This window comes from Melampsora larici-populina, assembly GCF_000204055.1.
Source record: "Melampsora larici-populina 98AG31 unplaced genomic scaffold MELLAscaffold_55, whole genome shotgun sequence".
Classification (NCBI taxonomy): Eukaryota; Fungi; Basidiomycota; class Pucciniomycetes; order Pucciniales; family Melampsoraceae; genus Melampsora; species Melampsora laricis-populina.
Window position 1 is genome coordinate 37,303 of NW_006768819.1, and position 11,793 is coordinate 49,095.

Consider the following 11,793-nt stretch of genomic DNA (forward strand, 5'->3'; position numbering starts at 1 on the left):
AATCGGGAAGTTAGTGGTAGCGGTATGATTTAGAGGTTGGACGTATTGGTTGTGGATCGGGAAGTTATTATTAGGCGTGTAATGGTGACTAGTATGGGACTGGGTAGGAAGAGGGAGGGTGGGAAGCTGATTAGGTGGAGTGTAGCCGTTTTGAGGGATCGAAGGATTCTGTACATATACCACTTCTTCCAAAGTTGTGGATATTGGGTGTGGGGCAGGCGGTAATGGGGTGGACATGGTATCAATTGTTGCTGGTGGAGTCACACGTTTGAAGTGTGATGATCTGTGGGGAGGTGTGTGTATGTGTGTATTACTGTTTGTATTGATCTGAATTTAAGTATGGAATGGGAAGAAGATAGAAAACGGAGAAAGATTTTCAAGGAAGGTTTTAACCATTACCCTTTGGATTTTCAGGAAGTCCGTTTGCCAAGTCCGTCATGCCTGGGGTACGGTGGTTTGCATTAGTTTGGCACCCCTTTGGGTTGTTTGTGATAGGGCGACAAGGGATTTATTGCCCTCTTGGACAGAAGGGGCACAATCATCACAACATAGGGGCTGCATCGTGGAAAGTACCCCCAATTATGTAGCCCCTAAACGCCCACAAAGTCCGACTCACCAATAACTTGGCTGTGGGAACTCGGGTTGCATCGGGTATCCCGGGTAATGCCCCAAATGAAGGGGGCACCAGATACTTCTTGAGGGGGCGAGGGATAGTGGGATCCATATTTCTATATGTGAGTCAAAGTGAACAAACAATTTGCATAGATGATGATGGATATGGATGATGTTTAAAACATGATCAAGGTGTATTTAGAACATGGAGATTGGATTTCAAATTTCATTCTTTACATCATCTTCATATACACTTTACCAAACAGCAAAAACAGTTAACAAGAAATCAATATATTTTTGCTTTGACCTGATTGGTTGAGTATAGTTGACTGTTTGGTAAAGCATATGTATAACCAACTTTCAAGTTTTTTTAATCTACTCCTGTGAAAAACAATCAAATTGAAAAATGATGTTTGTGTATGTAATCCTTTCTGACTGAAGTTGCCAAACTGATCCTTAGGCTTTAAGGTGTGTTCACTTCAACAATTTCTGGACAGAAATTGCATTCTGTGAATTTTAAAATGCAACAATGAACCATAATACTCCACCAATCCTGCACTTTAAATTTTGCAGAATGCAATTCTGACCCAAAATTGCTTGAATGAACCTGCCCTTAGCTTTTGTTTTCCATTTCTTTCAGTTCTCAAAATGTCTTTTCAAAAATATTTTTTTGGCCTGAAGCACTGCGTGAGAAAAGTAAAGCTTTTAGCTACTTTTTTTTTGCATGGAATCTTTGTTGGCGCCAATGCCATCCTTGAAGCTGTCACCCGAGATGAGTGTGTTTTTGGCTGGGCTTTTCAATCGGTATGTATGGTGCACAGGTGTTGCAAGCCAAAGTTGTGTTTGAGTTCTTTTGAACATTGGTTGACTTTGATTGAAAATTCCTCCACTTTTTCCGATCCTTGCAAATAATTGCCAAAGGTCTTTGGAAAATCTTGACAGAGAGGGGAAGACCATTTGAGTACAAGGGCATGTTACAGTTGTTTTCCAAAAGCTTGTCCAAACTTGCCCGCAAAGCACAAAGAATTTGGCAGCAAATTTGTGACAAGCTTTTTGAAAACAACGGTATGGGCCCAGCAAAAGAAGAGTCATCTTAAAAGATTTCCACAGTGTAGTGCACACACAGCAACCTTTTTATGATCTACATACTTTTCTAGCACACAAAGCGTTGCTGTGATAAGCAGTCAAAGTCAAACTGAAGATTATTGAGTGACGTGCATGTACCTTGAATGTTCATGAAGAAGAGAAGAGCCAACTAATCTACAGTACACCCACTTCGGTAACGCATATGTAACGTGTGCGACCAAATATGCACCACCAAAAATGCGCAGTGATATTCGGTCGCATATGTGACTTGAAATTAGGGGGTTTCAAGTTGAATTTTTTTGCGTATTTTTACGCTACAACAACTTGCCCGTTGTTGTAAAATATGCGTAAATTTTTTACAGCGGGACACCTTTTTAGGTGTCCCAAATTAAAATTACGTTCTTTTACGAAGATTTTTTTTACGAACAACTTGTCCGAATTTTTAAAAATTACACAAAAAAAAATTGAACTTGAAACCCCCTATTGTCATTCGGTAAACCCGAGTACGACAAAAGGCGCACACGTATTTTTGCATATATACGCAAAAATTGTGCATATTCTTGAAAACGACAAAAAAGTCGTTTTTGTTTTTGATATGTGCAACTTCGTGAGTGTGCGACTCTCTATTGCTCTCGGTTCTCACCTCATCACGGTGAGTTTTTTCTTACTCGTCTCTTTTCCTCTTTTTTTCTATCTTTTTCTTTCCCTTTACGATCATCCTCCTTTCTAACATTTCCCCTTTTGTTTACTCTTCTCTTCACACCAATCTCAACTGTTTACTCCCTTCGATTGACTCGATCTATGTTTTAACCCGAATTCAAAACTTATCAACTTCAAACAAATCAACTTCAAACAAATCAACTTCAAACAAATCAACTTCAAACAAATCTTTCAACTCAAATCAAATCATAATCATTCAAAATCAAACCTATCCACTTGAATTGAATTCTTTCAAAGTGCAAGATTATTATTTCATACAAGCATCAAATCATGATCCATTCAAATCAAATACAAATAGCCGTGTTCAAACATAACCGGGTTGCCCAAAGACCCGGTACACCCAGTTGAATTTTTGGTGGTACTGGGTAGACCGGGTCAAGAAGTCAAGTTTGAGACCTTGTGGACCCTGATTTCAACTACCCACTCACCTGTTACCACCACCAAACTCGAACTCCACCTCTTGATAACTCCACCACTGCCAAACTCCACCTGTTGATGCTATACCACCACAAATGCCAAACTCCACCCTACATACCGACGTGTTGGCCTGCTTGGAGTGTTTCTGTGCACTTCAAGTAGTGTCTTTGGTCACCAGTTATCAAAAATCTTGCAAAATACCCACCGACATCACTACGATCTTGGCGGCAATCATGATTCTTGATCAGCTCGACTCCAAAGAAGAGACAAGCGATCAACTCCTCATGGCTGGTCTCTTACTTTTAGCAAATACTTCAAATTCTTTATCGATCCGTACATCATGCAAACGTCGTTACACTGAGGATGAAGCAACTCTGGCAATTGCTGCATTTGCTTTAGAAAGTGCTCGAAAAAGACGCTACCTGGTTCCCAGGCTCAAATATCTTTCAACCCGTGACAAGAAACAGGAATGTTTTGATGAATGGTTTAATGAGAATGATCAAAAGTGGAACATGGTGGTATGTAGAATCAGATGATGTATTTTTGCTTCATTTTCAAGTTGACTGATTTGTTTTGTTGGAACTTTTCTGACTCTCTGCTAGGCTCATATGTCGAAGGATACGTTCATTAACCTTGTGCACGAGATTGCTGCAAATCCTATCTTTCATAACAATTCACATTGCCCGCAAGCTCCAGTAACATGGCAGCTCTTGGTTACGATGGCTAACTTTGGACTGTCTGGAAACGGGGGGCAGTGTCAAGTAATTGGTAAATTATTCAAACTGTCCGGTGAGAATTGTTCAACTTGCGTTGAATTTATGTTGTATACTGATGACTGTCATCTTGATTAGAAGGTACGGTTGAAAACTATACAAATTGATGTATTGTGGCACTTGTTGCACTCGAATCAAAATACGTCAGGTGGCCGAACGCTGAAGAACGACAGGACATCAGCGCAGAAATCGGAAGATCTTCATTTTTCAAGAAGTGTGTTGGATTCATTGACGGGACACTCATACCCCTTGCCTACGCACCGCAGAAGAACAGCGAGGCCTACTATTGCCGAAAGTCAATTTATGCGGTCAATTCCCTGATCATATGTGATCATCGGAGGCAGATTACATATGCTCATCATGGATGGTGTGGGAGTGCACACAATCAAAGAGTCCTCAAATCAACTGAGGTAAAGTCTAATTGCATGTGATGGCTTTTTTGAACAAGTTATTCACTGAAAGGATATTTCTTACAGTTTTACAAAAACATCAAAAGTTATTTTAGTCCTGGAGAGTATCTTTTGGCTGACTCGGGATACAGCGCTTCGAAATGGATTGTTCCTGCGTTCAAAAAGCCAAGGAATAAGGACCTGGACCGACAACAACGACACTTCAACTACGAGTTGAGTATGGCGCGAATTGCTTCTGAACACACGAACGGCGTATGGAAAGGTAGGACTCAGTCTTGTAAGGAGGCTCGAGTGCTTATCAAAGGTCCACGGTCTGCTCTCCGCCTGTCGATGTGGCTTGCCGCATGCTGTGTGGTCCACAACTTTGTGAACCTCAACGAGTCCAACTGGGAATCCGGCCTATCAGATGATTGGGAAAACCATTGGGAGCCACCTCCAACAAATGAAGAGGAAGCTTTTGCCGCCATGGGGAATGCACGTCTAGGCGATCAAAGACGGGAGCGGTTGTTTCAAGAATATGTCATGTCGATGTCTTAAATTTTTCAATAAAATAGCTAAAATTGTAACTGGTTGGCTATGAACGCAACAAGTATCAGATGTCCCAACTTTTAGATAGTGCAAATGTTTAATTGAGTTACTTGGTCTTATTTTTTCATTTAGTTGTCTCCTTTTTATTCTCACTTAGGAAATCCAGATTTTCGTTTGCTCCCTTTTTTCTTTCAAGTTAAGAAATCGACACATACTTAAATCAATTGCAAGAAAAGATTTTGATCTCATAACAAACTTGAGAGCACACACATTTGATTTCCTGGACCAAAAGAAAAAACAAGAAGAAGTAAAGTAAATAGGCACGTTTTTTTTTTTGGAAATTAAACGAAACAAAGTTAATCATGTTTAAGATTAAATAGACTACTCTAATTGTTAATCAAAACCAACCACATTTTTTTAAGCGGTGAAGTTGAATAAGCTCGAGTTTTAAAACACCCACAATTTCTTTTTTGAACACTTGAAGAAAAAGAATAATTTTTCGTGAATTTGATTGGAATAAGAATGAGTTTTAAAACGATCTTTTGAGAAGTTAAACAAGAATGATACTATGTGAATTTCTGTTGAAGAGATAAGGACGAGCGGTTATTCTGGAATTGTTAAGGATCAAACTTGGTGTTAGTGTAAAAAGGTGGATTAGATAGCACACTTCAGAGGATCAATCGGTCTAGTATTCGATGTCAGAGTCACTTGTATCTTCCTCTTTGTCACCTATGATGGCATCCTTGCTACTACCTTGTACAAATTCCTGACTTTGAGTAACTTGAGGGTCCGGATACAACAAGGAAGCTTTTTCAAAAGCTTTCTCAAAAGTATCCCCCATGCCCATAAATCTGGTCACGGCATCACCACGGAGTTGAGAGCGTTTAAGGTTGATATCTTCTTTGCGATTGTCTGACATTACCGTAATTGCTTGAGCTATCTTGGATGTCAAATGAGCTTGCTGCTTTTCTTTTTTGGCTTCTGCTTTTGCTACGGTTTGGCGTTCGGATTTTGAAGGTAGAAAGTTGGTCATAAGGGTTTGAAGTCCAAGAGGATCTCGAGAAGTGTTTCCGTTCCTAGAATCTCTTCTGAACTCTGGATCATCATAAATCAAAACCACGATCAAACGGAAGATAAGACATGTAGGTCACTTACTTTTGTTGTGTCTTTGACGGACTGATAACTTTGTTTCTTGCACATCTTTCACCTTGATTTTCTCATCAACCTCTTCTTCATCCGATGCCACATGAACACGTTTAGAATTACTATTTTCGCCATCCTCGCCATCCTCGCCATCCTCGCCATCCTCGCCATCAGCATCATCATCATCTACAAAATCGATGTTGTTGTCTATTAAATCAAGGTTGTTGAGTGAATTTAATGACGTGTTTCCTAGGGTATCGTGAGTCGCTTCGGGTATGATGTTTGAGCGTTCGAGCATCACACCCTCCAAGAGTACATACCAAGGACAGGTTGCTAACGCATAATCTACATACATCCACCACTGTATCAGCTCCACAGTTTGGAAATGTTAACAAACAACCACATACCTAAAGGTGAACCTTTGAGAGGTTTTTGGTAACGGCCTCTCTTTTGTGAGTTATCACATATCTTTCCAACCATCTCCTCTTCACCATCACTATTGACAACAACTGATAACAACTTCATCTCCTTTAAGTTTGCTTGGTGATCTTCATTGTCGAGAACCCCCTGTCCAGTCGATTTAACATGTTCCCACCCTTCCTTGAACTTCCTTTCGAGCCATTCGATTTAAACAAAAGGATACGAAGAATATTAACACCTGAACATGACTAATCAAGTAGAATAAGTACATACCTTCTTATTGCACTCTCTTGGTGATTGACCAGGACGATTTTTCTGCGCCATATGATCACTCAAGATAGCAGCTACAGCAATCTTGCTTGGAATGGCTTCTTTCCATTGACTGAAGTTATCCAACTCAGCACACCACAATGCAACAATGTCCATGTCAGAGTAGCCGTCAGGTCCGTCCACAAACCATGAGGATTGAGTGGGCTTCTCTTCGCTAACAGGTTTCTTAGGTCGTCCGCGTCCTTTTTTTTCAACTTGAGGTTCACTCATTGGGTTGATAGGGGTGACTGCAGTCAGCTGTGATCCAACAGGTGTGAACAAAGCGGGATTCAAGATCGAAGCTGGGGTGTTTGTTGGCAAGGAAATCAAACCCTGAGGCGAAGTCGAGATCAAAGGTGCTGATGTGGCTGAGCTAGCCAAAACCTGCCCCAATCGGATCAAGTCTGCTTGAGAGAGGGAAGCCGAGGGTGAACCTTGAAAGGCTGGGAAAGTCGATCCCGGCGTGAAGTTAGAAGATACCGTGCTGAGAGAATCAATTGGAGTGTTGGTGGTTGATGCCGATATAGCTGTATGTGGCTCTGTTGATTTGTTGGATTTAAGAGGGGGTTTACTGGTTTTCTGTTTCTGTTTGCGTGGCATGGTGGCTTGATCAATCAAGAGGGGAATGTGGAGAGGTTGAAATGTTTTTTTTTTCACGTTCCCAGCAAACCCAGTGTAAAAATTGACTGGGTGTACCGGGTCTTTGGGCAACCCGGTTATGTTTGAACACGGCTAATCCTTTGGATTACTACCTTTGCTAAAAAGCTTGCCCGGTTTGATCGCGAAGAAGAGACATGAGAGGTCAAATTTGGCCGCAGCCTGCTGCGAGGCCGCTGCGCAGCTCGTCAAGATCCCAAATTTGGCCGATCACAAATCCTGAAAGAGATCGACTTCACCCATGGATCTCCGACTTTGAACCATTTTGAGACACATTGTGACTATATTCACAGCATATCTGGAGCTTGGTATGTCCAGATCAACCATACAGTCAAATTCAGCTCTCATTTGATGATATCGAGGACCAAAAGTGCTGTGATGTTTCATAGTCTCCCTGGTATAATGGTCTGCCTAGATGGTTGTCTTCACACTCTTGACCCCTCATTAGTAGTGTGTTCAAGCCTTGATAAACTTTTGTGCTTTTTTGTTTTGGCTCTATGAGACAAACAAGTACAAGTCCAAAAAGGACGACATGTTTTTTTAAAAAACTTTTGTTCTTCTTGCTCAGTCAAGAGCTCACCATAGGATGATGATTGGATTGACAAATGTTCAAGATGTAAGCCTTGATTTCATTTCGGAATTTTAGCAAAAAAACTTAGGCTGCTCAGCCTTGAACCCAAGATGGCAGAAGCACCCACGTTGGCTAGTCACGCATTGTTAAGCCGTTCGACGAGAATCGCTTTCTTAAAATGGAATTAAAACAAATCTCGATAACATTCGCAGCGCGATAGAAATCGCATAGACCTGTGAGCATGATTCCATCATGATGAGGGAGATATTTGCGCTTTATGATTGATTTCAACATATCTCAATGTCAGAGATCCACAGGTGAAGTCGATCTCTTTCAGAATTGGTGATCGGCCAAACTTGGGTTCTTGTCGAGCTGCGCAGCGGCCTCGCAGCAGGCTGCGGCCAAATTCGAGCTCTCTTGTCTCTTGTTCGCGGTCGAACCGGGCAAGCTTTTTAGCAAAGGTAGTACAACTATTACAACTCTTATCCTTTTGACTCGGAAGCTTTCAAACCAAAAACTTATTCTTTCAAATTAAAGACCTTGTATTAACCTTGAAGTATCCTTATTGATCAAATGAAGTAATTTAATTTTTTGGGGTCGATTACCAAGAGTGCTCTTGAAATCAGTAGCTCAACTTTTAGCTAAATTTCCGACTGTTTCCCATTTTGGTAAACAACCTTCACTACATTGAGTGACAAAGGGTTGTTTGGGAGCATGACCATAAGCTTTGATAAGTCCAAAGATGATCACTCAACATGAAGCAGGAATGAACAGTCTTGGAATGAAACAATCAATACGACTTATTGATGATCGAGGATGAGGACTATATGTATTTCATTGAGACTAACAACCATGAAAAAATGATTTTAAATGGACTTGTTTACGTCCAATATCAATGGATCAAATAATCTATAAGTAAATCTTGTCTTCTACCTTGTCTTGCATAAACAATGGAAAATTAACACTGAATATGGTGTCGATGGATAGAAGATGAGGGAGAGAAAGGGCAAATGAGAAGAATCGAGTGATTTGTACTCGATTCACTCATGAGTCATGAATAACCACAAATAACTCATAGATTGGTTTTACCGAATGGCAAAGTTGCGGTAAACTCGTCAACAAATGTATAATGTGACCTTTGACGAGTTTTACCGAATGTCTTCACAGAATAAATTTTATACATACACACACGGTGAGAAAATTTCTCACCGTGATACAAAAGTCGCATATGTAACTTTATGCGACTTTTGTTACCGAAGGGGGTGGTAAGTGTCTTTCTTACGAACCAGCAACCGGCAGGAAAGGGCTGAACTGAGCCGGTGTTAAGAAACGGAGATACAGTGATACAAAGGCTTCTTTTAAGCTTAACACAAGCCCTCTCCTCCCTCTTTGCAGAGGAAGTCTTCTTCACAGGATCTCGTTAAGCTTAAACTTACAAGCCGGGTCCGCTCGAAAGGCCGGACATAGTGCTATGTAGATGGTGATAGGCAAAGATTCGTGTCTGGACAACTGTAGTGTGATCGTGGAAAAGTCACCAGTCTACATAGGGAAAATCTATGAGTAAAGTTTGATCACCGACCGAAGGAATTCCGTCCGTAAAGATTTCACTAGTTTATGTAGGTCTACATGTAAGATTTGTAAAGATAGATAGATAGATAAATTCAGATGAAAGATAGATGATAGATTCAGGAGAAGTGAAATGGTATGGGGATGCGAAGGATGCTGAGTAGGTTAAAGTGAACAGAGAAGAAGTGAAGTGAAGTGAAGTGAAGTTTGATTAGGAACTTTTAAAAATAGTTTGATAAAGGTGTTGATTGAGTGTAAGATTGGTGATGGATGACTGATGAGAAGTGAAGTTTACCTAATCGGTTGGAAATCATTACCCAATTCAATTACAAACCCATTTTTAGTATAAAATTAATTGAACCCTTGACCGTTTTCAAGATTTGTATATCTTGAGTTCAAAGTTGTACCCTTTAATTTAAGCAAACAAAAAACATTCTCATCCAGGCTCATTCTCATTCTCAAATCTTCAGTAACCAATTCCTCAAACTAGACTAAACTAGACTAGACTATCTTCTCATCTTGCATTTTCATCAAACCTATCAATCAAAACCATCCCTCTTCTTTGTATCTTATAAATCTCATCAATCAGTGAAACGTGCATTAGCGAATAACGAAAACTTCATAACAAAGACAAAAGCAAAACAAAACAAAACACAAGCAAGCATGTCATCACAGAATAATTCATCAAATTCATCAGTTTCATCTTCTCCTAGTTCGTCAACTTCTTCAAGAAAGAAATTACTTCGTTTGTTTCATCTAAGAGATCCCGCAGTTCAAGCTCAAAAGAAACAATTCTCTTGGGGTTCTCATCTTGGTAAGTGACGTTTTTTTTTTCATTCGAAACGGTCTGATGATCACATTTTTCGAAAAAAAAGTCGACTGATTCATTTCGTTTTGTTCGGTTTTAGGTTCTGGTACTTATGGTGAAGTTTCAAAATGTGTTTGGAAAACTCATCAACCAAAAATGGATGTAGCCATCAAAGTCAGTACGATTTTCAAAACAAAACTGTAACTCAAACCATTAAAGTGGATTTATGAATCAACTTTTTTTTCTTTAGGTCGTACCTAAATCAAAAGTACCTAATCAAGAACAACAAGAAAAACTATTGAATCATACATTAGAATTACAACATCCTCATATCGTTTCATTACATCATTGGTTTCATTCACGTCATCATTATTACATGGTCTTTGAGGTACGTTTCATGTTTTTGTATACTCGATTCATTTTGAAAGTCATTCATCCAACTCATCATCTTGATCATCTCATCTGTTCGATAGCTTGCACAAGGAGGCGAATTATTTGATCATATCATTGCTCATGGTCGTTTCAATGAAGCCGATACTCGAAAGATGATCACCGACCTAACCTCTGCAGTCGTTCATATCCATTCACAAAACATTGTACACCGAGATCTGAAACCCGAAAACCTATTCGTTCGAGGCTCCGGTCCAATCTTCTCGGCTCCTTTTGACCTCCTCTTAGCCGACTTTGGTGTGGCAGTGATCTTACCTACACCTAACTCTATGATCAATGGAGTCTGTGGTTCACCAGGTTACACAGCTCCAGAAGTTTATCAACGAAAACCGTATGGGAAAGCCGTTGATATCTGGTCATTAGGAGTGATTACGTTTATTTTGTTGTGTGGTCGATTTCCATTTGCTAAATTATCAGGTCCAGAATTCTTAGAAGAACTTTCAGAACAAATGAGAAAAAGTAAAAATGGTTCGATTAGGTTACCTAAAGCATTCGGATTGAGTAAAGAAGCTGAAGAGTTTATTGGTGGTTGTTTACAACTTGATCCTGAAAGACGTTTAACAGCTGAAGAAGCTTTGAATCATAAGGTATTTTAGTCTTCTCTTTTTCCTTGAGTGTTTTGAACAATTCACTCATGATTGTTTTTGTTCCTTTTTTTCTTTTGAAGTGGCTTGTTGGTAAAGATCCAATTACTCAAACACCTAAATCTTCAATCAATCCATCCTTATCAACAGAAGAATCAGATCTAGAAGTGATTGAATTTCCAACTCATCAATCTACTTTACAAGAAAGCAATTTAGCCGAAGTTAGATTTTGTAGAACTCGAACGATTTCAGAAGGACCTAGAGCAGCTATGTAATCCAAGTATAAACTTATATGAATCTTTTTCTAAACAGGTTTTTCGTTTTTTTTGGTTTTGGTTATTCCTTAACTAAAATCAAATTGTTTGTTGTATCACCTTTGCTTTGTTTTGTTTTGTTTGTTGTTGTTCTCTTCTCTTATACGAGCTTTTGATCTATTCTTTTTCTCTTTCGCCCTCATTAGTAATTCAATTTGCTTTTTTTTTGTCGTCTTTCTCCTCGTTATTTTTTTCATTTTTTCATTTCTTTTTCTTTTGTGTAAAAATAGATTCTTGTATGTAGGTTTGCATATACTCATTCACACTTCTTTAAAGAAAAACAAAAGCATTAGGTTCCTACATATAAGTTTTTTTTTATCCTTTTTTGTCTCTTTTTGTCTATTTCTATTGACGAAAAAAATTGTTTGATTTAGTTATTCATGAAGAGACGTATGCAAAGAAAGAAAAGGTTGAATTCATTTTTT

The 11,793-nt window shown here is 39.3% G+C and overlaps 1 protein-coding gene across 1 annotated transcript; it reads left to right on the forward strand.

Moving 5' to 3' along the window:
* Window positions 1–9,647: 9,647 nt before the first annotated feature.
* Window positions 9,648–11,793, forward strand: MELLADRAFT_50297 (uncharacterized protein; the record flags this gene model as incomplete). The annotated part of the gene is made up of 5 exons (XM_007415893.1): window positions 9,648–10,026; window positions 10,121–10,194; window positions 10,271–10,408; window positions 10,494–11,057; window positions 11,138–11,793. 5 exons carry the CDS (start codon window positions 9,876–9,878, stop codon window positions 11,327–11,329), a joined length of 1,119 nt encoding a protein of 372 aa, XP_007415955.1.